Here is a 26252-nt window from a genome sequence, read left to right as displayed (position 1 = left end):
GAAGAGAAAGGAACAGTCAGGGTTGATAAGACATGCGGATAGCACTGTCATAACAACATCTGACTCAGACACTGGAGATAATCTTGTCTGGATGGGAGCAGGAAACCTTCCCTCGGCCTTTCATGACCCCAACTCCCAAGAAGCTACAGTCGTTCAGTCCATGAAATTAAAACATTCACAAAAGACATGTAATGACATTACTGATACAAGTATTGGTACTTGGCATCTAACATTTAGTACTCATACTTTAAAATAGTGCTGTGAGTGCTTCCCTAGTTCAGTTATCTGTTCAGTTATTCAGGTTCCTTATTTTTCTGATGCGTCAGGTTTTCAAAATTAGATTTTCACATCTCCAAGAAAACCAAAGTAAGGCATTTCTTCCGGAGCAGACCTGTGCAGGCACCTGCTTTCGTTTGCTCTTGAGAGAGTATATTTACCAGTGTTTTAATGTAATATTTCTGCATCTGAATCACTGTGGGGGAAGAAAGTCTTTCCCACTGGTGTACTTCCCTCAGAAAATGGTTAAATCTGACTTCAAAGACTTTCCAGTGTTGTCCTCTGGATGTTAGATTAATATGCCAGTAAAAATTAAGTGCAAGCCAGCATCAGTCTAACTGTCCTCGTCTTTCATGTTGCCATCAGATTGTGCTAACAAAGACTACAAAAGGTGTCTGATGATGAATGGCTGTAAAATGTTGATTTAGTCGCTGTCCCTGCAGGGAGGAGCCGTGAAGATAGCACACTGACACACACACACACACACACACACTCACACACATCATGCTTTCCTGGACCTCGTAGAGGAAGCAATTATTTCTGAGTTACATCCAGCTGCTTGGGAGCTGTGCAGATGTGAGAGGCCTCGGCCTCCAGAGAGCTGTGGTCTTAACCCGGCGCTGTCACAGCAACAGGCCGTATATAGTCCAGCCTCTGAAGCAGCGACGTCCTGCAGCATCACTATAAAAGAAAACACACGGATGAAAGAAAAAAACAAAACCTCTTTCCATGTGCTCACTGATGCACGTGCCAGATGCCGAGCTGCCACTCACTGCACCGGAAGAGAGGTATTTACTTGTGGCCTGCGCTCGTGTTTATTTGTGTCAGTGGCACATGAAGCCGCCCGCCGCCCGTCCGCATAGCTCTGGATGAAAGCGTGTTGATGTTAGAAGCTCGCTCAACAGAAGCCGCGTTTTCCAGGCCGTCTGCTTCGGCTGCGCTCGCCAACGTGCTTCCTAGCCACTGAGAACATTTAGTGCGTTTAAATGTCCACTCAAAGATGTTTTTACCATTTCGCCATGGTGCAGACAGTGTGCTGGACATTATGACTGCCATGATGGTGTCTGCGTCTGTGTACATTGGAGCTTTCTTTTGAATCAAAAACATTTTTATAACACATTAGTCATAAGAAATAAGTTTGCTGCTTAAAGAAAAAAAAAGTTTGTCTGGATTTGGGTGGTCTTTACTGCACTGAAACCATTTCTTAAAAGTACTAGTACTAACCTTTATCTAAAGCATTGTATTGCCGCAAACCTCCACCTCTTTGTTGATTTGATTGATTGATTCACTGAGCAGTGAAACTAATGTGTCTGGTGGTTAACTTGCCGGTGTTGTACGAACTAGTTTTTACCTCCTCTTTGATATTTCTTGACACAAATGTGAGTAAATAGGATGTAAAACCCCCGTATGAACACGGAGTCCCGGAGAAATTTGGGTCGAAATTTGCACACATCACACGACACTCGCTCGACAGATGAAAATTACAATTACAGCCTAGAAATCACTTTGTCATCAGACGTCGGGGAAAGTGGAGCTCATAAAAGAAGTGCTGAAGCGGCTGGATGAGGACCCGTCCCCGGGTCGGTCTGGCATGTTGAAGGCTCATTTCTTATTTCTGGCAGTTTTTGATTTGTTGAAACTGTATTGGGAAGAGTTCAAGATCGGCCCACGATGGCTGTAAGTCATGCAGGTTTTCTGAACATGTTCAGAACTCTACTAAGTCGAGGAAATTGCAAACCCCCCCACTTAAAATCTGTTGGGAGTCAACTCAACTTCACAAATTCTCTTCGCAAAGATTGTATCAGGCACTTGCTTCTTGCTCTGCTTTTCTCTTTTCCTGACCTTAACACCAACCGGAACAATGGAAATTACCTACATCTGAGTCTGTTCTGCTTGTTTCTTCTGGGGAAAAAAGGTTTTTCTCCTTTCTGTCAGCTCATGTGGAGTCGATGGGTAAAAGTGTCAGGTCTTTGAATATAAATTAACTTGGTAAAAAAAAAAAAAAAAAAAACCGAACCTGATTTATGCTATTTGTTTTCTTCTTTAAACTATATTTGTGTTGGTGCTTTTTTTTGTGGGTGGAGAAACTAACTATGGAGGTCAAGGACGAAGAGGTGGAGAAATTTTATTTTTCAGATGAGTCCGTGGGTTTTGATTGTTTTTAGGAGAAATTAAATTGTTTCAAATTGTTTATTTTTTGAAAAAGTAAGTATCGTAAGGACACATAGAAACGATAGACTGCAATAAGGACTAATGTGAATTCACGGACTCTGACTGACCAGGTCACATTTTATCATTCAAATCAGGAGTATCGGATTCATTTTAATTCAGGGACCAGAAACAACCCAGTTTCATCTTGAGTGGCAAAACTGTGAAATTAGAAACCTTTAAATTGTCTGATTTACTGCTTTTATTAGACGTTAATCAGAACATTCTACGTGGAACAGGGAGAAAAATAGACAAATTGCATCAGATATAGAAAAAAGTCAGGTGGTCAGTCAGGTTTGAAGTCAGTCGACCTGGTTTTTCACAGTATTTTATGAATCAATCAAGGTTTTATTTACACTGTGAGTGTAATGTGACCCTATTCAGATTTTGTTTGTTGTTTTTGTTTAACATGGCACAGATATGATCTGCTATTTGACAGTGTAAGCAGGAAAAAGACAAACGCATTCAGATATTATTAGATCAGATACAGGTCTCACTCATGTAGAAATAAATCACCCATGCGCGCGGTATGTGTCAATGTGATGACGGTGGAACCACGCTGATCTGGGTTTTCAAATCTGGGACCATCTAGCTTATTTTTTAGCACACAAATAGCAAACACACGGTATATGAATGAGAAGCATGGACGCTATCTGACCGGTCGAAGAGGTCACATGACTTCTCAGTCTTTTGGAGGAGGAGGAAATCATTGCAACAGAAGATGCCATGATGGCCCTGTTGATGTTTATCTGCCTAAAAATCCTTTGGTGAACTTTTCAGGCATCGTGAGTGTGAATCAGAAATGGGTCACTTGATAAAGTACGTGTTGCTGCACAGTCAAAAGAAAAGGATTGAGGCAGTAAATCTAATCTGAGCATCAAGTCTTGCTGTTTATAAGAGGTCTAAACGATTAGGAATGGATGATGGAAATGCATAATCAGCTGTTCTCGCAGTCAGATGTGTAGGAGGTTTCTTCCTGTTGAAGGGAGATCTTCATTCCTGCTGTTGCTCATGTGGGAGTCATTCGATTGTGGGATTTCTTTGTTTTTTGTTTTTCTCTCTGTTGAGGTCTTGACCTCTGAATGTGAAATGGCCTTGGATGACTGATGCTACGACTTGGTGCCATACAAATGGAACTTTATTGAAATTCTGTGACGTTTTTAGACCAATAGAAAAGAAATCAGTGTGAGCCGATTCAGTCACAGGCAGTTAGATTACTGCTGTTGACTCTGTTGCTTCGTTCCTGAAGCCATCAGCTCAGAGAGCTTACCGGGACGTTTCTCTGACACTTCAACTTGATGTATGTACTGTCTGTTGTGTGCATGTTTATTCAAACATGCTGCATTTGCTCAGTTCTTCAGGACTACTGCTGCTCCTGATAGATGGTTAATGCCTGCACACATTTGTTTTATTGGTCTTTTTTTTTTTTTAATTTTATTATACTTTTTTATTCACATTCATGAACCTCAAGGTGTGATTATATTAAATTTGGCCTTTCAAGAGACCAATGGATGCTGAACATATTAATTTTATAAGATGCCACAAAAATTCTGGTCGTTAAAGCAAAACCAAGGCAAAAAATGTATTCAATACACACAAGCAACTTGCAATCACACACAAGAAATTGTAACATCTGTGAGTTAAACATCAGCTTTTGCTTCTTAAAATATTTAGAATAAAGGTAAAATTCTGACTCTCTAAAACTTGAAGTTCAGATATTAATCAGTAGTAATTTTATTGTGATGCCTTTCAAGGATTCTGTGAAAAACCAGAGACTCGTGTTCGTGATGACCTGCTGACGGTTGATTTCTCTCTCGTAAACAACTCAGCGGGTCAGTTTATTTTGTGTGGTTTTGGGGTTAAATGAGGCTGTGTTGTTGCGTCCTTTGGTTTAACGATGGTAGACGACCTTGTGTTGGTCTGCAGTCAATTTTCCAATGTGGCTATCTGTACACAGGTCATCATGTTTGTGCTTCTACATTCACGTGCAAATGTTTAGCAACTGCAATTTTTTAATAGAACAGCAATGGAAAAATAGTGATGATACTTTAAAACAAGAATTGAAGTATGTTACAATAATAACAACAACTAAGGGTAAAAAAATAACTAAAATTAGTACAAAATCTGGAAAAGTGAGTTAAGATATAAGAAGTTTTGAATCTTTTTTTTTTTTTTTTAAACAGGCATGTTTAAAGGTGCTGTAGGCAGGATTCCGCATCTCCGCCATCTTGCTTAGGTAAACCTCAGCAAGATGGCAATTTGACCCATCTAAGATGGCCATTTGAAACCCAGCACAGCCAATCCTGTCCTGTTTTCTCTGACATCACACCCTTACGCAAGTTAAGCCCCTCCCACAAGAATGTGTGACGAACGCCCCTCGACCAATCACGGTTAGAGCCTCATGAGCTCTTCTGATTGGTCAAAGATACCTGGAGCTGTTGAGATTCCTTTTCAGCTCAGAACAGAGACAGATGGAAACACTGCGCCCTCGTGGTAGTGCAATTATGCTACACTCCTAAAGGATTATCGATGGATACTCTAACATTTAATCCAAAGAAAACACAGAAAAATTAGCATTGACTAGCAAAATCCTGCCTACAGCACCTTTAAATGCCGAGGGCCCCTGATGGGAAAAACACTTTGTGACTTTTAGTTTTAGCCTCCATTGAGCAGAAAGGCCAAAGGTTGCACACATGCTCACAAGCCTCAGCATGACTGAAATACATGATGGTACCAAACTCTGATGGGAATAATCTGAAAACTGGCTTATATCCTCAAGTAAACTCTACATTTTGAGATGTTTTTTTCTATGTGTCACATGTCTTTTTTTCACTTGGTGCTCCCTGAAGATTAATTACTGATAGCTATGTTGATCAGTTCCTGTTGTCTTTTTCCAAAATGTGTATCTTGCATAAATGTAAAATCTGCATGGTTGCACTGTCTGTGATTTGATCTGGTATCTATATGTATAGTATCAGTATTGGCTTGTTGTGACCTGTAAAAAAAGATGAAGCGTTACAAAGATTAAAAAAGCAATTAGCAGCCAGGAGATAATCAGTTTATTTAGCTAAAACACAAAGCTTTACAACTTATAAATATACACATGGTGGACATTCATTCGAGGTGGTATTAAAAGTGTTTAATTTCACACGGCAAGGGAAGTGATTAATTCCTTATAGATTGTATTTTTTTGGTAATAATAGATTTCTTTTTGTTAATGTTGACTTTCCTTATTTGATGATTTTTACTCTCATCTACAGCTGTTATCACTTTTCACATGACATTTTGTTCACCAATTTGTGAATATAATACGACTGAAAGGGAAATGTGTAGATCTGAAAAGAGTGGAGCAGAGCAAATCACACTGCTTGTGTTATAAGTTTCAATCATGAGACAATATGCTGGAGGTAAGATGAGTAAAAATGACAAGACTGGACCAAAAGCACATCATCTGGTCTCAGATCAGGTTTGTTTGTTTGTCTTCATGGTCAGTAAGCGGAACGCCTGTTGGCTGTTTTACGATAGAGTAAAACCAAGCCGAAACCTCAGCTGGAAAAAAGAGAAAAAAATTTTTGCCATGTTTCCTTGGCGGCTGTCTGAGTCGGATCTGTTTACCGAGTCTGACAGTCATGTCCACAACGCTCCAGACTGCAGACCTGGAAACCCATTCAGACGACTCGCAGTAATGATTCAGAGGTTAATGATGCACGCGTGTGTGAGTGACTTAATAGCAGAATTGGCTAAATTCGCCATCAATAAAACCTGAAAAAAAGAGAACAGCTGTAACTCTACGCCTGTCCCTTGTCACCGTCTGTGGACTCGGGGGAGAAATGCTTCCTCCAGTATGTGCTCGGTTTATTCGGTCGGAATTATTTTATTTTTGAACTGCAGAATCATTTTTACCTCCCCAAAAAAGTTTCCACTTACTTTAATTTCCTCTCCCTCCAGCCTGCCGGGGCTGTTATTATGGAACATTGTGGGGTCGCAGATAGTCGTCTGAGCAGCTGAGCGGCCGCAGCGCTCGCTCGGGATATATAAGCTTTTCCTCTTGTTACCAGAGGGAAGTGGCCGTCCCCGACCGCAGGACGGGGCCCGGCACGGTCCTCACTCCTCACTCTGGTCGGCCGAGGTCATCTTGGTCAACCAGACTCTGCCCTCGGGCTCCTTTCAGAGGACGGATCAACACAAACATCCCAACGTGAGGGATGCATATAGTGGAGCACTGAGGAATGCGGCAAACGAAGGACGCGACCAGTGTTTTTCTGCAGTTTAATGAGCTTCAAACTGTCATGTAACGGAGCACCGGAGCTCTGTTTAGTTTCACTGCACTCACTTCTTGGCGACAGCGTTACATTCTTGCCTTTTTTATTTTTCATGCTTCAAAAAAAAAAAAAAATCTGTATCTTATTATGAGTCCTAATATTTACAAAGGAGTGAAGATCACGGTAAAAATAGGTGACATTGACTACCGAGAAGTGAGGTCCCGTATTAGACTCAGCGTAAAGGATTGTTTTTAGCTTGACCACTCTCATTACCATTTTCATAGTTTCCATGGCATGACTTCCACTTGAAAGGACAGCTCCAAGATAATTAAGTGGAAAAGTACTTTAAAGGAGGCAGTCGTCTGTCGTGATGCCATCTTCACCGAGGGGACGGGACTGCTCGGCCTCGCTCCTGCCAGACTGTCTGATCTTGTAGATAGCAACAGATTGGAAGGAAACTGAACCAACTCCAAACTCCCTTTTTTTAATTTAGGCTTGGACCAAACTCTGGATTCTCCATTCAGTATTACTACACGCCTGTGACTAAACTGTATTTATGGCCTCCATATGGCATTCGGCCGGTCTGTGCTTGGGCAAACGGCAGTTGTGGTTAAAATTGAGGCCGATCCCGAATATAAAACGCTTGAACGACCTTTGTGCACAGACAATCTGAGATAAAGTGCCTCTTTATTATAACTTGTGATATCAAAATTTGCTTGAACTCATCACTGCTGCGCCACGGAATCAATGCCACAGCTTTAGCGAGTGCCACTCCTATGTTATTACCATTTTTTTATTGTATTTGTCATGGTTAAACTTTGCCTTTAGTCGAGCAGTGATGTATGATCTCAGTTGCTGACAGATTTCCAGAAAGATGAACTCCTCTTTCCTCTGAAATAATATGAGCCTTGCTGAAAATTTTTACCACAAGTTTATGTATTAACAGCCAACACATCCCTCTTTCTATAAACACATTGGTTCAATAAGACTGACAAGAATCTGGCCGTCCGTCATCTTCTGTACTGCTGAATCTAATACAGGGGAACAGGTCACACTCTGCTCCTCTAATTAAGGCCTCGTTTACATGACAGTGTTTCAAGTGAAAGCACTTTGTTATTGTGTTTTTGTGTCAGAACGGCAACTTTTTCACTAAAGTGCCACTGAAATCGCTTGTGACAAAAAAACGGAGGCGCCAAGAAACACAAAAACCATGCACGCTTATGGAAAACATGCAAACTCCACCGAGTCGGGCCCTCAACCAGACACTAACCGTGTTATTTTTGCTCTAACCGCTACACCACCAAGCAGCACCGACAAGAATACAGAACAAATTTTAACCTACTCCACATTTTTTTCAAAAATTCCTTTGCTGTGCTGCTCCTCCTCAACTGTCTGTCCAAAGCTCGTCTATTCTGATCCGGTCTGGAAGCAGAAGGCTTTGGGTGAGCAGGAGGCCGGCTCGGTTCGAGTGCGGCCATGTTGTTGACAGGCCCGTTGATTCTGTTTATTCTAACCTCATATCGCAGGGGCCACTAATAGCAGATCTGCGCTCGGGCGGCATCTATATCCAGGCATGGCAGCCAGACTCAAGCTATTAATCAACCAGTCAGCTGTCTGTACTCTGATTATATGTGAGGTAATGGAGTTACACTGGTGTTGTCTCACCACACTAACTGCTTCTGCTCAACGTTTCACTTATAGCTCAGAATCACGGGAGCATCACTTAAAGGTCGGGTAAATTGGTATCATTACTCCTTCTAAGCGAAGTGTTTTCTGTTGAGGCGACGAAGTGAGCTTTGACCTCACGGCCCCTTCTACTGGTTCAAGGCAGGACCCGTCTACCTCAACAGTCGGGGGCTGCAGCAGATCAGCGACATTTAGCATTAATATGCTTGTTTAAAAGTTTTAAAAGTTTCCAGAGATTGAATGTTTGTATTCCAGAGGTTTGGGACTGAGTGGCTGAAGGCTCTGGACCCTGTGATAGTCAGGCTGGAGGGACAATGAGTGGTTACATGGTATTTTTATTTGGGAATTGGTTTATTACGAACGAAATAATTTCGCATTATATTCATGAGCTTCATGTTTACACGGGAAAAATTAAGCATTAAATCCTCTTTAACGCTGGTGGCTGTCAATCGTTCTGATTGAACAGGTGGTGGCCGTGACGCAGTGACATCTATCGGAAGTAAACGAAGCACGTTGCTGTCAATTTTTCTCTGCCTCTGTCTTGATTAACTTTGAAGCTGCAGCTTTGAAAATGTCCTCATTGTTATGCACCCGTCCATCCGCTGTTTTCATTAGATTAATGTCTTCTGAGGCTTCCATTAAACAAATTCTCTCCATGTGAGTCGAGCCGCAGGCCGCCATCTTGGGACATTACGTCATTGCGACAGATGAGCATGTGCAGAACGACCGGGATAAAGCCACGCCTAACTTAAATATAATTCCGTTCCCAAAGGAGAATACACTGGCTGATTTATTCGGATTGAAACTTAATTCCCAACAAAGTTTTCAGGCATTTACATGGTCGTTTTAAAGCGGAATTAAACTTTATTCAGATTTAAACAGGAATAAAAAGTCCCATGTAAACACATCCAGTGAAGGTGAGAGATGGAGGCTTTGGTGGGACGGTAGAGCTGAGTGTCATCTGCATAGTAGCCAAACTGTATATTGTATTTCTGTGGAAAGGAAAAGGCCCATGGGAAGGAAATAGACAGTGAAGAGGATAAGACTTCAGACAGATCCCTGTGGAACACCAGAGGAGACGGGAAAGAGCTGAGATGTAGAAGATTTTATCTGAATGAACTGCGACCAGACAGATATGACTTGGTAAAAGTTACTGAGGTTGTTAGGGTCAGAGCCAGGTTTCTGAAGCTTTGTGGGTGGGATTTATGATGCAGCAGGAGAACAGCTTGTCCTCAAAGTAGGCGTCTTTGAAGCAGAAAAAAAATGTGTCGATGTTTGACAGTGGTCAGTTTCTGAATGGTTGCATGGCTGGGTTGAAGCGCAGGTTTTGTTGGGAGCTCCCGGCTGCAGTGGTCAGTATCCATCCGAGGAATGAAAGCAGTGAGTCCGTGAAGGCGTCCTATGATGGTCTGTGTCGCTCAGGCTGCTGCAGAAGTAAAATGTGGTTTTGATAGAAAGCTGACAGAACACAGAGTGATTTGTAGTTGTATTTGTGCCATATTTCAGCTAACCACCAAAAAAGCATGCAGGTAAAACAAACCAAAGGTGGAAAATAAGGACGCTGTTAAATAACTATCCACAACCATTTTCCAATGTTTTTTTTTTATTATTATTATTTTATTTCTCTGCTACGTTATTTTATTGGTTAGTTCTTCGTGTGATCGTCTTACACCAAGAAGATTCCTGCTGTGGGGAATTTTTCCAGGTACTTTGCTTTCCTGTCATAGTCCAAAAACACATGCAAGAATGTCTCCTCAAAAGTTATTCTTCAAGGAGACCAAGCACTGACAAAAGATACAAACCACAATTCAGCGAAAAGGGTTGAAACATTATCTGATAAGGGAAGAAAAAAAAAAGTTCAAGTCATTTATGTTTAATGCTTCCAAAGAACCTTCTCTCCTGTTCTACTGTGACCAACCTGAACTCACTCAGTTTTACCTGATAATGACGGACATGTTTTCTACTAGAGAGATAATTTTGACGATTCAAGCACACAGTCACACCAGCACTTTATTTCTACTTGAATTAACTCTTTCAAAGGCTAATTTGGAGCTTATGTTTTCTTAAACTGATTTAATTTTCAATTTGTGATTGAACTTTTCTCAGTCACCACATGGAGTTAAATTTGATGTTCATCGTTTATTTGAGCGTTTTTCTTTTTTTTTAATCTACATATTTGCTGTGAAAGCATGATACAGTTAAAACCACAACTTACTGATGAAGTACTTTGCAATTGTTTCAAGTACAGATACATTTGAGAGTATTTCACCATCAGTCCAGCCAGTTTGTGCTGTTCCAGAAAAATGTTCCTGTTCATGACTCAGAAGCATGATGCAAGCTGAACCAGGAGTTTAGTAATGGTCTACACCCATCAAATGCACATTAAGGTAACTGAACAAAAATCTGTGCTGCTTTTAGTTTATGTGCTCAACAATGTTGAGGGACCCTCTGCTCCCCTTTCTGAGGGCGTTTTTGCTTGGCTGGCACCTCACTCTGTGCTCCGCCGCCGTCCCCACACTCCTCCTGCACACAGCAGCAGATGCAAAGACAAACAGATGTGCTCAGCACTCCTCCGCTGTCCTGCGTCCCCGAGGACGCGCAGCCGATGTGGATGTTATTGTTTAAAGAGGAGCTCCTCCTGGCAGTCGGGCAGGGCGGGGTGGCGGGGGTTTGAAATGCCCCCGGGTGGCCAGGTCTCCATAAATCTTCGCTCTGACGGCAAGTTCCTGGCCGGGCGCAGGTTGCAGAGCCGACAAAAGAATTCGGGCCCCCGTGCGGTCTCGCCGGTTCTCCGGGTCTGGTCTGGCCAGGATGTGGGGGTCTCGCACACGGCAGCAGAGCAGAGAGCAAGTGAAAGGCCTCATGGGAGGTAAAGATAACATCAACAGTGATCTATAGGTCTCTGTGCTCGCACTCTCCGTCTGCTGTTTGTCTGTTGAAAGAGGGAGAGAGCGGGAGGATCTGGTGCGCCTGAACCTGGACGCCGCAGAGAGCTCATATCCACAGGGCCTGTGTGTGTGTGCGCGTGTGTGTGTGTGTGTTGTGATGGCTGAGAGGGGCGGAGGCCACAGTCCGGCTGTCTGCTGCCCTCGTGTGCTCCGCTCCAGGCACAAACAGACTTCCCTCTGTCAGCCGTGTTGATGGAGGAGGTGATCGGGACTCCACGTGGAGCTGAGGACAAACGAACAGTGACTGCAGGGATCAGATGGAGACAGGAAAGTGGATTTTAAGAGGTCTTAAGCAGAAATTCCTCTCACAGCCTCGCTTTTTTTCAACATTTAAGAGTCACAAATAATCCTCACTGGAAACATATGTACCTGTAGAAAGCCCACACATACACAGGGATAATACAGTCTCCACCAGCAAAAGACCACCATGTCCAAGCTGGACTCAAACCGGCGACTTTCTATGAGGTGAAGCAAGGGTGCTTGCCACTACTCGATTGTTCAGTCCTCCAAATGTGTTCTTCAATTCATTTTGGGCTGCACCTATACATTAGAAATGCCTGTTCTAAGAAATTTCACAGATATTTGATTTATTCTCCTCCTGTCAATGTATTGCAGAAACTATTGCATGACACGTGTAACTCCTCCCAACTTGTGATAAAAGTATTTTAAAATGACAGAAAATAGCTGAAGAATTGTCTTGAATAATCCAAGCTCCTTGAAAGATACACTACACAGTTGTACTACATATTCATTAAATCGTTATAATGAAGGTCGAAAAGAGATATTTCCACTGTTGTAAGCTTTCTTTTCTATCATTACACAAACATGATGTCACAATGATCTGGAAATATCATCGCGTTTATTAAAAAATAATAAGAGGGCTAAGTATGAAGACATGTCATATCACACGATGGAAATATGTCAGATGTGTTTAGTGCTGTCAAGCTACACTTTATTCCTTTTTCCTCAGTGGTACCCAAGTAAACAGACTTTTTTGGATCATATAGTACTTTTTGTAGGTTCTGCTTTTTGTTGTCTCATATTCTCCAAAGGAGGAATTACAAAATAAGTTTATTACGTCTCTTTGATTCACTGTAATTAGTTTTCTTATGAGAGAATATAAACGTGTCAAAATAACAGACTTAATAAAGGAAACAAATAGAAATATTTCATATGCTTTTTATGGGTTTTTATTTTATATATGCATTTTTACTGCTTGTGTAATAAGATTTTGGCATGGACGTCTCCGTTTTAGAAAAAAACAAGTCTTGCTTTCATATGGGCGGGTTTCAGTTGTCTTCTGCTGAGGAAACACTTCAATGCTGGTCTATTGTACACAGTGTGAGTCTCCACAATAAAAATCAAACACAGGCAACCATCAATATTTAATAAGTCCATATGCAAAGTATGTCGCATTTTGTTTAGTGTTTTATAATTAACATTCAATACATTGAATGAGCAGGACCTAAATGAATGTTGTTAATCCAAAGATGAGGAAATATGTCCAAAAATACCCCCAAAAAGTGGTTTTACCTCACCTGTCACTTTCTATACACAGTTTTCCAGCCCTGTTTGTGTGAGCTGTAAGTGGGCCTGACCAGCGTTGGTGTGTTTAGTTTTAGAGTGTGTGACTGAGCTGTGTGGACAGCATGAAGTATGGCAGCGCCGGTGGGGAGCTGGCCCGCCGTCCCGCTGAGCTCTGCGCTGGCTGTTTGGGTTGGCACCCCATCCAAGGGCCCGCCGATCCAAACACTGGAGGGCCGTTCACAGCTCATTACCCCGCTGATTGACAGGTCGGCCCACCACTCAGAGAGCCCCCTCACACAGCGTGCCAGGGAGGGCGACCATTCAGCCAGCCGACTGATGGAACTGCAAAAGTGTTTTACATGATCTGAGTGGATGAAAAGTGTCAGTTTGGATCTGATTATTTTCTTTGGTTCAGTCAATCTTTCTATTTATAGAAGCTTTATCAAAGGTAGACACTGGAAATCATTGACACTGGCTGCAGACATCTGTGTGAGTCTGGTTACGTAAGCCACCGATCCGGGCGGAGTTCACATGGACGTAAACAAGTTAAATCAAAGTCTAACTCATTCAGGTTAGGTGAGGGGAATGTGAGTTGCTGGTATGGAATATGTATGATTTAACAATTCAGATAAAGGGAAATATTGCATCATCCTGCTGCGAGACGTCATCTGTTGCTCCTCAACAAATCCAGAGGCTGGTCAGATTCCAGGAACAGCCCAATTTGATCTCAAATGGGCCGGACCAGCATAATGATAGCATTATAATCTGTGAAAAAACAGAAAGTCTAATATTTCTCCTGAGTTGTAGTGCAAAAAAGTGCAAGCCGTCATGAAAATGTCAAAGTTCTGTGCACTTTGACTGAATATATTTGGAAAAAACATTCAGTCTCAGCATTTTTCCAGGGTGAGTGCACGACTGTAGCCTGCAGCATGCATGCTTTTGCAAACTCTATGCAGTAAGGTCGCACAATATATCAGCAATTTACATTTTACATAAGACTGACTGAACTGCAATAAATTACATTTCCATGCACTTTGTATTCACACTCTGCATATTAAAACTGTCAAATCCAAATACCGTGTTTCCATATACCAATAAAAGGTCATTATAGTCACTCAGTTACAGCATCTACGCGTTAGTAGTTGTATTTTCTCTATACAAACCAAAAAAAAAAAATCATATTCAGGGTTTTTTCTTTTTTTCCCCTTTTTAATTAAGATGTTTGGCGATTTAAATTTATGGGATTACAGTTGTCAGCATCTAGGACAGCAGGACTCTGCCAAATCCGCCACTGCATTGAGAAGCAATGTCCCTGTTTCAACTGAATTTATACTTTTTGTTGTTTTTCATGAGGCCCAACCAAGCATGTCACAATGTGTGTGTATTTTTAGTAATACGAGAAAGTTCTGTTAAAACAATCATTACAACCTCCAACCAGCACATGGAAGTAAGCCTTGTTAGTTATCTATGAGCAGGAACCAAATTCAGCCGTTCTCAGTTACTCTTTGGCTTTGAATCCGTCTCTTCATATTCCTGTATGACCACTACTGAAAGTTGGTAACTGATTTTTTACCATGAATTAAATAGTGAGAGCTGATGTTTAGGTGGATTTATTATCTTTGCACAATGTTAGAATTAGAATCCACTGAAGCCTCTTTACTGTCACTGTTAAGCTAAACTCCTGTTTACAAGAGGAAGAGCGCATCATTAATCTTTAACTTCTGCCCCGACACAAAAGATGTTTGATTTCTTTTTAGTTTGAATATCAATAAACTTTTTTTTTTTCTTTACCAGGAAAGCTTTGGCTTTGTGCAGTTCGACATCTCATGCAAGCCGAGATATCTTCACAGTGTAAATGGTTAGCCATGGTTTTTTGGTGTTTTTGAACTGAATTAACCTGACAACAAATCACAAAAAAGCCCTTTGTTGTTTGTATTGAGATGTCATAAATGTCTTTCACCTGATTAGCGTGAACCCATCTCTCTCGTTCCCGGGAAGCGGTGAGTTACGGCTCACTGGAGGCCAGCTGGAAGTGCCGTCTTCAGCCTTTCTGTGCCTCTTGCTGGGAACGTGGGCTCTGTGGCATTGGTTCTCACCATTAACGGGTCTTCCCTCCTGAATAGGCCCTGCCAAACTATGCAGTGTCCCGCCGAGCCCGAGATGAGGACATGGGCTTGCAGTGAAGCCTAGCAGTTCCAACTTCCTATCAATGACAACATGCATCAATCTTAGCCGGCCTTACTCCGGGACCCGGCCAAGCATGACTCCAGCGAGATAAAAAAAAAACGAAGCAAAAGCCTCAGGCTGCTGGAATTAAACAAAGGCTGGATTATCCTGTGAATATGTCTCTTAGCTTGCTAGTTCATCTTTGAATACCCCACGGTTCAGACAGGAAGAGACCTCGTAGTTTCACTTCTGACCTGCTGGAGATGCCGTCTGTCCCCTCGCTTCCTCCGTTCTCACACTCTTTCCTTTTCGGCTGCGCTGAGAGGGCTAATAAAGCTGGAAATAAAACCCAACCCTGTTGCTTCTATTTTGACTCCATCCAAAATACACCATTTAACACCGTGTGTGACACTTCCAAAAACATTCCCAGTGACATTTATGCTCTCACACCTGCTGAAATCCTGCAATAACCCCTTTAAATAAGTGAGGTGTGAGTATTACTCCGAGCAGTAGTTTTCGCTCGGGGTTTCCCAAACGCTTGAGGAATTTCTACCTTTAGAAATGTGTCCGGACACATCGTGGTGCTCTTCTGCTCGGTTCTCAGCGGTGTGTTTGTTCAGGTGCAGCAGACCCTCGACCCCTTCAAGTTTTACAACCGCCCACCCCGATACCATTCACAAGTTTATTAAACACAGAGTGGAATAAGGCAAAGATGTGGCTTTTCCTTTTTTTTTTTTTTTCTTAAAAGGAAATTGAAGGTTCCCACAGCTATTTTTAGTTATATGGTCAACAATATCATTACTGCTCTCTTACTACAGATAGTTAACTTCTGGGAAAACTTTCAATCTCTTCTGATAACAAAGCCAAAATAAAGTAACTACAGAGCAGAACTGGATTTTAAAATAAAAATAGATCTTAAAATCAATTAAATGCAACAGTGTGACTGCAATAGCGAGTTTAATCAACATGCAATGGGTCCTTATTTACAATTGTCTAGTATTCCTGCTTGTTGTCCAACTCTTACTGTTGCAGCTTTTTGGAATGTCATTATTTACAACTGTTAATTCAATGTTTTGCATTAAAAGCACTGGAATTTAGAGTTTTCAGGCAATAGTGGAGACCAAACACAGAGCTAAGAGTATGTTTTTATTGCTTTTGTGTCTCCTGTGTAATTGTAACTGACGTCTCACCCAGTCAAACATGTTCACTCATCGTTATTATCATAACAACGTAACTTGTTCGACAATCATCCCCTAATCTCAAATCTCAACACACATCAGTGCTGCCATATTCAGCCGAAAACCTCATTTAATAACTTTGGCTTTTCCTATTATATAGAGTCCATTACTAAACATAGTCTACTGTATATAAGGGCTTTGTGGTTGTGCAATATTTGAAGGTTACTGTTCTCTCTTGTACGGCAGCAGAAGCCAAAGTGGACGGGAGGTGCCAAAAAGCACAGACCAGCCGGGGTGGTCCGGAAACAGCCCCGAAATCCAGTGAAACTTAACAAGCATGTTCCCTTTGGATGTTAAAATGAAGTGTAACACAGATATTAATGTAGCAAGTATCACAACACAGCAGAGGAATGTAAACTGGAGCACTGGGACATCGGGCTGGACGCTAACCAGCTGCAGCCGAATACCCCCGTAGTCACTGAAATCCAGCCTCCCGATGGCCGGCGAGTTTCAAGCCTCGGGTTTTCATCACGGCCGGCCGGGAGCGGGGTTGAAATGACGCCTTCTGGGGATGAAAAGTGTCCAGTTACCCATCCGGGGAGGGAGCGGGATTGATTGTTGGAGATAAATCACTTGTCGCAGCGTTGGGGTTCAAGGCCTGTGCAGGAGGTTACATGGCTGCTGTTGGCTTCTTAGCAATTGTGAGTAGATGAATAGTGTGATAACCTCAAGCCATATTAAGTCTGCCTTGTGTGTGTGTGTGTGTGTGTCCCCTCAGAGGTGGCTGTCCTCTGGGCTGCTCACCAGGTTCACCACAGTTCAGAGTATTACAACCTCAGCACCGCCCTCAGACAGTCCGCCACCCAACAGCTCGCCTCCTGGGTAAGATGCAGTTCAGTCAAGAGGATAAGTCAACAAACTCACTAACAAGAACTGTTTCTGTCATCAAGGCCTAGCAGTTTGTTTTATGTTACTTTTTGCTTTAGTTTAGACTCTTGACTTGTTTTTTCTTTGTTTCATTTAGATTTTTTACCTCCCATTGGCTCTGGCTGTGCCTCCATCCGTCTTTGCAGTTCACATACAGCTCAACCTCCTCTACCAGTTCTGGATCCACACCGAGGTAAATATTGAAGCATGCGGTTCATCAGTCTTCTGTAGCCACTTTATCCAAATGAGAGGCTCAGCCAACACAGGGCAACACACACACACACACACACTGTTTAGAGAAGGGTTAACAAACATAAGGCCCGTGGGCCAAAACCAGCCTGCAAGAGGCTCCAATCCGGCCCACTAAGCCAATTCTGAAAAATTCTGAGGGAACATAGTGTTTTTTGTTTTTTTTTGTTTTTTTAAAGCAAGTTTCTTCAGAGTAGCGGACAAGAAACATGGAAGCTAACAAACTAGCATAAGCCTCAAGCCATGCTGTCAGGGTGAGTTTGTAAAAATTTGTATGACACAGCAGGTGCTGCAGGAAATTTTTTTGGACATGTATGTGTACCCCGAGCTACAGTGTGTCAGACAGCCCAAGGGGGCAGGGGTTTATGTCTGCACACGTTTTTCATCGGTTAGCATTTGCAGAGATGAAAACATGAAAATGCTAACAACATAGCTCGCACTTCTTCCTTCACTCTCATGCACTAACTTTGCCAACCAACAAGTCAACAATGGAGGATGACAGGGTTGTGTTCATGCTACAGAAGCTACTAAATTTATTGAGCAACAGCCACATGCTCTTCAGTGTTTTACATTCTTCATGTCTGCATTCCCTCTTTTGTTGGTAAATTTCTGTATTCGTGCAGTGGTGTTCCCCTACTGCGACAGGATCGGTATGAATACTGCAGGGTTTTCAGCATTTTGTGTTGATTTAGTGTGGTTTCGTGTGTATGGAAAAGTTGTTGTAAAAGGAAATGTTTTTGCCTCCATGTGGAAGGGGATGTCGTAATAAGCACTCTGTGGGGAAGTGAGGAGAAAACAGGAGAAATCCTGCATACACATGAAGGAAAGATGTGTGAAGCCCAAGCAGAAAGGCCTCAGGCCCAGTATCTGACATATGTGGAAATGACTAACATGCACAGACTTTGGATTTGACAGTTTATTGGAGTTGTGTGGGTATGATTCAGTAAATAGGTGAACGGTCCATTTAGCAAAGGCACGAGATGCAGAGACGCTGAAGACTGGACCAAGACTGATATTGAAGGAATCCAAAATGAAACGGAAGTGACTCGACTCGGTAACAAAGAAGGACTGAAAGTGACGAGCTGGACAAGGACAAGTGACAGTTCTCTTTTTATGAGGATTGTGTATCTGAAGTGACAGCTGCTCAAGAAAATGATCATCAGAGAAACAGAGAGCATGAACTGAACTGAACATCCCTTTAGCGGCACAGCATGTACTTATGACGATATATTAACCTCAAACATGCACCTGAACTCAATTTAAAGCTAATCTGGACTCTAACTAGACTCATTGTGGGCATTGAAATACAAATGAGTGAACGTCATGGAGAAAGGATGGCATGCCCTCTCCAGGCAGGAGAAGAGTCCAAGTTTCTTAAGGTTTTATTTGGGAATTTTCAGAGGAACTACAATGAGACTGTTGTGACAAAGAATCCACAGGAGTGTCATGACTCCCAGTCCATATCCTCCTTAAAATTGGGAGTTTTATAGCTGAGAGTCACCAGTAATAAATGTCTTACTTCTTCACCTGTCCATACGGGACTTTTCAAAAGGCTGCTGTGCAAACATGAAACTTTTCTGAAACAGAAGCACAAAAACGATGCATTTTCACTTGAAACATTGTCGGGTAAACGAGCCTAGGATTGTGGATACAAGCGGCTGAAGGGAGTCCTCTTTTCTCAAGATGGTGTGAGAAGCTCGACCATCTATGAGACTCAAAGTACGGCATTGAGAGGACCCAAGTCCCACCCAATTCAGGTGTCAGATTAGGCTTCCTGTTGATGGTATCATGGTCGGGGTCAGCTGGGATGAAGCCCGGAGCTTGACCTCTGTGTGGGAGGAGGACGGGACCGGGGTGGGGGGGGGGGGGTGGGGGGGGGGGGGGGGACAGTGTCTGAGCTTCTCTGCTTTTCAAACCATCACTGTGACCTCGTGTGCACTACGCAGGAAAGGAACTGATTGGATAACATGGTGGTTCCCAAACCTTTTCTAATGGAAATAACACTTGCAGGGCTCCCTGTCGGGGCATACAAGAACTCATTTATATATTCAAACTCTGCTGCAGTTCAACTGCATATTGAATATCAAACAGGTTAACAATGAAATATTGAAAGTGTGTCATGTTTTACAGCTTTTATGTTGTAGCATTTAAATTTTCAGCATTCAGATTTTTTTAAGACTTGTTCTAAATTGAAAACAAGTTTTTAAAACACAATTAGTCTTGCAAAAAATGACAGGACTCATTTTGAAACTGGTGTACCTTGAGGTCGGAGCCCTTTCCCTCACACATCTCAGAAAAAAACGTGAGCCCAAACACGTTTTCTGAACAGATCTTGCTGGTCGTCTCGTCGCTGAGCTGCGCCCCTCTTACAGGACAGTTGCATAATTTTATTGGACAAATGGCGACAGAACATGTTCGTCATTGGATTTTTTTGCACACATGATTATTTCTACTCTATACAACCAGCTCTCATGCAGCATTAGGTCAGTGTTGCATATTTCCTCCGTGTTGCTATGTCGCGGTATTATAAAAAAAAAAAAAAAAAAAAAATCTTGTGAAGTTATCTGTCTCCCAGTGCCAATACTAATCCGTCTGTTAAGTCAGCGCTGCAGCAGAACCTGCCTTCAATAAAAAATAATGAGATTTTATGAAATATTCCAAACAGAAGCAGGACCATTCTGTCTGCCTTTAAAGTGACTGTGGGTATCACTTTTACAATCCCGGCGATCGTTAGAAGGAATGAATGGATCTGGAACGCCTTCCTTTCTTTTTTTTTATTTTTTATTTTTAGTGCACTATTAGTGAAAACAGTCGTAATAGTCACAAAATTTTCTGAGGGGATGTAATTTATGCCTCCTTTATAGGCTTCTCTTTTTCTTTTTTTTTTTTGATGTCATGTAATTTACTGGCTCGCCCTTCGCTGCAGCTTCAGAGGTGCAGTGAAGTGGCGGAGACCCCTTTCATTCAAGATAAAAACTCTCACGCTCGGCTGCCAGACGCAGCCATTACATGGAAATAATGAATCACTAAGAGTTTCTGCCCCGCCGTGTGCTTTCCTCCATATATTGAGAGCTTTGTCTTATTAATGTGAACCATCAAAATATCTGAGCTGCGAGCAAAAGGAAAACCCTGTGAAATACGCTCAGTGTGACTCCTGTAATCGATCGCAGCTCAAGGATGCATCTGTTTCACATCTTCCTACAATAGAAAAGATTGTTTTATATCCAAAATGCACTCAAACGCATTGCTGTACCAGACTGCTGTCTTCATAAAATGTGTGTGTTAATAGTCGTATCCATTATCAACAATCATACTAAAGGCACTTTCTTCGTTTTCAATGCTGCAGTGTTCAAGCTGCCCACAGTGCGGCTCTTTAGCATACACAGTATAAATATATTTTTATCTCGCTTGTTTCTGAAATATGTTAAATCCTGTTTCTCTCTTCAGATTTATGTCAGCTGAAGGGTTTCTTCAGCTTTCTTCAAGTTTTCACAAACTCACTCTAGTGTACGACTTTAATGCTAGTTCGTCAACTTTCAATGGCCCATCAAAGAGTGTCGCGTCTTCTCCAATCCTCCCTCCAAAAGCTGCATTTCCTTTTACACAAATTAAACACATGGATCCTCTGCCGGGCCAGTTACAGCTCAGGACCTCTGTTTGACACCGAAATTCTCCGCAGCAGCTTGATGATTTGGTCTGTTGGTTATTGATTTATTGTCTTTCAAGCATTTAGATTTATCTAATTGGTGTCTGAAAAATTGCCCAGAGGTGAGGTTGTTTGTTTCGCTGTTTTTTTTTTTTTTTTCCTGTGATAAACTGATAACTAATACAGGTTACTGTAACATTAACAAAATGGGACTGATATGTTACTGCAAAATACATAACGGATATTTATTGACAAAGGTTTTTTTTTAATATAAAACTGTCTTTCAGTTGGTCAGAGACCTGGGACCTCTGGAGTGGGTCTTTAACACTCCGAAACACCACAGAGTGCATCACGGTGAGTCAAGTCAGACGTTCATGAAAGATCCGATGCTTAATGATTGCTTTTTTTTTTTTTTCGTTTCTGTTTTTTTTCTTTTTTTTTTTAATAAGATGAACAATACAGTAAACTTTGCAACTGTATCTTCAACAGGAAGAAACGAATACTGCCTTGACAAGAACTACGGCGGGGTTTTGATCATCTGGGACCGATTGTTCGGTAAGAAATAGTTATTGATGGTGGTCTTTCTTTTTATTCTTCTTCACTAAGTAATGATGAATATAGAATGATGATGATACATGATAAATATGTGAAACTGCACCATGCTGAGCCGTGATCGAAACATGATGCTCCTTACATGATCATGTTCAGTAATGACAGGCGTTTTGGTCAGAACACGAACAAATATAAAAACTACAGACTACATTTTTAGTCCACACCAAATTAAAAACCCTGTTTTTTTGTTTTTTTTTTGCACTAAGAGAAATGAAATCAGTTTTCTAAGAAATGTAAATCGGTTCCATTCCTCTGCTTCGCCAGTGACTGTCGGTCTCCTCCTCAGGAACGTTTGCTCCAGAAACAGACAAAGTCATCTACGGCCTGGTGGTTCCCATCAACACGTTTGAGAACCTCTCCATCCAGGTTGGTCTCGCCTGGTGTCACTGATGTGGGCGGCAGAGGAGGAGCGCGGGCCGAGCGGCTCACCTCCGTCTGGGTGTACACACTTTCAGCAGAGGAGGTGTGAGCTCGCGTTTCCCGCACTTGCTGAGTGGCCATTTTGTAACCATAACATTATTAGCCCACTCCAAACAAGCTGCCCAGCTGAGGGGTAAAAGAGGCCAGAATCACCAAATGTGCTGGATGTTTTGATTATTTTTGCTGCCCTCACCACTGGCAGAGTGCAGCAGCAACACTCCGACTCCGGAGTGAATTATCACAGCAACTGCTTCCAAAGCATTTAGAAGTCAAATCGAATTTTTGCCTCTGCATATGATGTCTGACTTGCTTTGTTTTTGTTCTCTTTCTGTTTTAGCTGCACTATTATTACAATTTGTGGGAGAGGTCCAAGCTGTACAAAAGCGTCAAGCACAAGTTCTTGACTTTCTTGAATGGTCCGAGTTGGAAACCGGGCAAAACTCGCCTGGGCGACCATGATGACAATCCCAAGGTTTGCATCATGGACACACACACACTCACACGTACACACACACACAAACCAGGCCTAAATGAGTCAGAGCATTCCTCGCTGAAGGATTCATATATTCCTCAACTTTTACAAGGAACTGCCACATCAAATAAAAGCCTTTGTAGAGACAACACAATAAGCTCAGTTTCACTGTCTTTAAACAGTCTGAAGGAATGAAACCGCATGCAGTGGTGTGTGAATGTGCATCTGTGTGTGTGTGTGTGTGTGTGTGTGTGCGTGCGTGCGCGCACAGAAAAATACAGGCTCCAGCTTAACGCTCTAGTGGTTAGCTTTGAAATAACGCTGATGCTGTCACACATTTAGTTCCCTCCTGCTTCACACTTAAAAAATAAAAATAAGAAGAGAGAAAGTCTCTCTTGCCTTTACGGTTAAATTTAAAACGCAGCAGGGCGATTGTAAACATGGACAGAGCTGGAATTTCACAGGAATATCTTGAGAAGGCTTCATGACGGCGGCTGCTTGTTGATTTCTGTCTGTGAGGAGAAAGAAAGGAGAGAGAGCGAAGAGCAGGAGGGGAAAAGCCTTGAGCCGGCTGAGAATAAGCAGAGCAAAGGACTTGAATACCTACAGGGTTGGGGTTGGGATGAGAAGGGTGACGGAGTGGGGGGGCCCACATGTGGCGGGTTGGTTCTTCAAGAACCTGGGAAACCCCTAATTTCGATAGAGGGTATGGTGGGTCTTTTTCTTCCTCCCTCCTAATAGAGGTCACAGTTTCAGTATGAAGCCCTCAGGTTCAGTCATGTTGGATACAAATGCAGACCAAAGCAGGTCAGATGAGTCAGGACACACATATTCCTCTGTGTGGGAAGGAAAAACTCCCACTTCCAATAAATCTGGACTAATTCTGTTCTGACAGAGCGATAGTGTTGGAGAGTTTGCTGAGATTAAAGTTTCACTGAAGACATATTTCATCTTATTTTTGTTATGTGTTGAGCTACAATCCTCTTTATCATTTATGTTAGGCCGTAGTCGTTAACCAAGGGTGATTTTTAAGAATGGTGGCAGTCCTCCCTGAATCTTCTCTTTATTGAACGTTAACAGTATACCCAGATATTGCTGGACTTTCCCATTCTTACTTATCGCGTTCACAAAGATGCACAACTGTTCTGAAACGAAAACACAGGAAGGAAACGTTCACTTTAAACGTTGTCATCTTAAAGGAGCCGTTAGTCACATCTGTCATAAAATTTGCCACAAAAAGGGAAAAAATTCCCCATATAAAACCACAATTACTGTCACATGCACAGAATTACAGTATTTGCAGCATAGAATATCTTGGTCCTTCGAGATTTTGTTCCAGAACAAATGTGTGAATTTGTTCCTTAGTCCTCTTTCTCTCCCATGATTTTTGTTTTTATATTATGGGAACAGTTTGTCTACTTGTCTCCAGTACCTCACAAACTCCACTGAACTCTGCTGCATATTTTAACATTTTAACTTTAACTAAGCCTTTTCTATTTGAAGACATTTTTCTTGCATTGTCAGTCAACTGAATCTAATAATCTAGCGGAGTTAAAGATGCAGCACAGCTATAAATAACCGGAGCATGCAAACTCCGTTTTTGACAAAATACCCAACATGGAGTTTTCAATGTTTGTCAGAATAGTTTTCATTTTTCACTGCAGTCTAATATGTTCTACATTAAAGTACTCCAAGAAAAATATGTTTCTAATTGTAGTGCAATTAAAAACAAAACAAAACACTGGAGTGCACTAAATGTAACCTGTCATTGATGGATTAAATTTATTTATTTGTGCCAAATGGATGTTTTTTCCTCTTCATCCATTTGGCAGAAATAAATAAATTTAATCCCCCAAACAATGCCGTGTTACATTATACAGAAATTGTAATTTCAATGTCATATGTTAACCAACATACTCCATTTATATTATTTGTCCATTGAATTGACTTTTCCTGGTTTGGGTCAGGACATAAAATACCAGATAAGATAAGTAGACAATGCTACTCTTGTTATTTTAGAGTGCTGGGACTATATAGTTCAACGCCGCCGTGACATTTCTGAAGTTGTTGCCATTATCTTGACATTAATCTTCAAAGAACTGCTGCTGTACATGTGCAGGTCATGTTCACTGAGAATTGTTCCAGAATATGAAAGCACCTACAGAAAAAGGAAGGGGTGGTGGGAGGAGGAGGAGGAGGTTCGGGATTTGGGGAGTTGAACATGTTTATTTTCCATGTGCAGGTTACCGGAAAGGAAGTTCCTCACGATCCCAGTTGGACTCTGCCTCTGCAGGTTTATGTGGTCGTACATTTCCTGCTGGTGCTGAAGACTTACCACGAGGTGTTTGAAAACAAAGAGGTATGTATCTGTCGTGATTAACAAACGTTGAATGAAGACAACAAAGCAAAGTGCTTCTGAGGACTTAAACTTTTGACCCTTCTCTCTGTCTGACTATCGATATGTTTAGTCTTCTGTAATTCCTCATATAAAGCATGACGCCGTGTTTCGGGGCTCTTAATTTAAGAGGGCCAGAGTTTTTGCTCGCCAACGTTATTTTACCCAATTATGCAGCTTGTTGGGGCCGGTCACGGTGGATCGGCGTCCTCTACTTAGCCAGCAGGAAAAGAGCGGCGCGGTCTAACATCGTGACAGGATGACGGATCGACGTTCCCCTCCAGCACAACCTTTGTCTATTATTTTCCACTCGACAAGCCAAAAGACCCCCTTCCTCTTTCTTCAGGGAAAAAAAGAAGCCGGTCTCCTCAGCAGTTATCTTTGGACGGCCCTGTTCCCCAGGCATACTTTTGGTTAGCCAAAAAGTGTTGTCACGCCCAGGCTCTTCAAACTGCTAAATAAAATCGCCTGTCTCGTTTGTTTTTTATTTTTTGTATGTGTGTGTCTGCTCCTCCCCGTCCTCCATCTCTCTGATCACTACCTTCATGAGGCTTGTTCAGTTGTGGTCCCCACACACACACACACACACACACACACGCACACACCAGTTGTTTCCCCCTCCCTCTCGGAGAATGAAACGCCAGCTGGTGGTCCTGCAGTGAACACAAACGCCTTAATTGTCGAGTCAACCATTTCCCAACCCAAATAGCCTTCAGGATGCAGCAATCAGGACTTGGAGAGAAAATAACAAAGTGAGCTGTCCGGCCCCCCCCGGCGATAAATCATGTCGCTGTTATGTATTTATACCCAAATGTTCGCTAGCTGCTTATTTAGCTTGACAATTGATGATACACTGCCGGACAATTTATGGGCTTTGCGTTAATTTCGAAGTCGTGCAAACGTGGCTATTTCGACCCGGCCGTGTTTCACTCTTCAATTACATCATCGTCAGGCCAGCATATGTTTTATTATAGGTTTGCTAGACGGTCATTAGGGGCAGCAAAGAAAATTTAGTGTGACAAGACTTTTTATCTCCGTGCAAACCTCCATCAGCGTTTGGACATCAGCGCTGAAACTTTAACAGAGCAGCACCAGGGCCCGTTTAAATGACAGGGTTCCCATTCAGACAACGCTCAGTCAAATATTAATGCAGCAAGCAGGGATTTGGGTTGTGGTACTTTTAGTTAAGAAGACCCATGTACACACTGGGAGAACATGCAAACTTCACAGTCAATATTAATAGTTTTGACTTACAGCCTGTTTTAGCAGTTGTTTATTTG

The 26252-nt window shown here is 42.1% G+C and overlaps 1 protein-coding gene across 1 annotated transcript in view; it reads left to right on the top strand.

Annotated features, from left to right (window-relative positions):
- The window catches only part of agmo (alkylglycerol monooxygenase), a 64661-nt gene that overhangs the window by 10871 nt on the left and 27538 nt on the right, over positions 1-26252 (top strand). The window contains exons 4-10 of the mRNA XM_030102721.1: positions 17030-17133; positions 17276-17371; positions 21361-21427; positions 21563-21628; positions 21972-22051; positions 22443-22577; positions 24820-24936. Coding sequence (XP_029958581.1) covers positions 17030-17133; positions 17276-17371; positions 21361-21427; positions 21563-21628; positions 21972-22051; positions 22443-22577; positions 24820-24936 — 665 coding nt within the window. The remainder of the gene's footprint in view (positions 1-17029; positions 17134-17275; positions 17372-21360; positions 21428-21562; positions 21629-21971; positions 22052-22442; positions 22578-24819; positions 24937-26252) is intronic.

The sequence above is a fragment of the Salarias fasciatus genome, chromosome 11 (assembly GCF_902148845.1).
Source record: "Salarias fasciatus chromosome 11, fSalaFa1.1, whole genome shotgun sequence".
In the NCBI taxonomy this organism is placed as follows: domain Eukaryota; kingdom Metazoa; phylum Chordata; class Actinopteri; order Blenniiformes; family Blenniidae; genus Salarias; species Salarias fasciatus.
The sequence above is the reverse complement of the archived record's forward strand: the minus strand, read 5'-3'. Positions and strand labels throughout refer to the sequence as shown.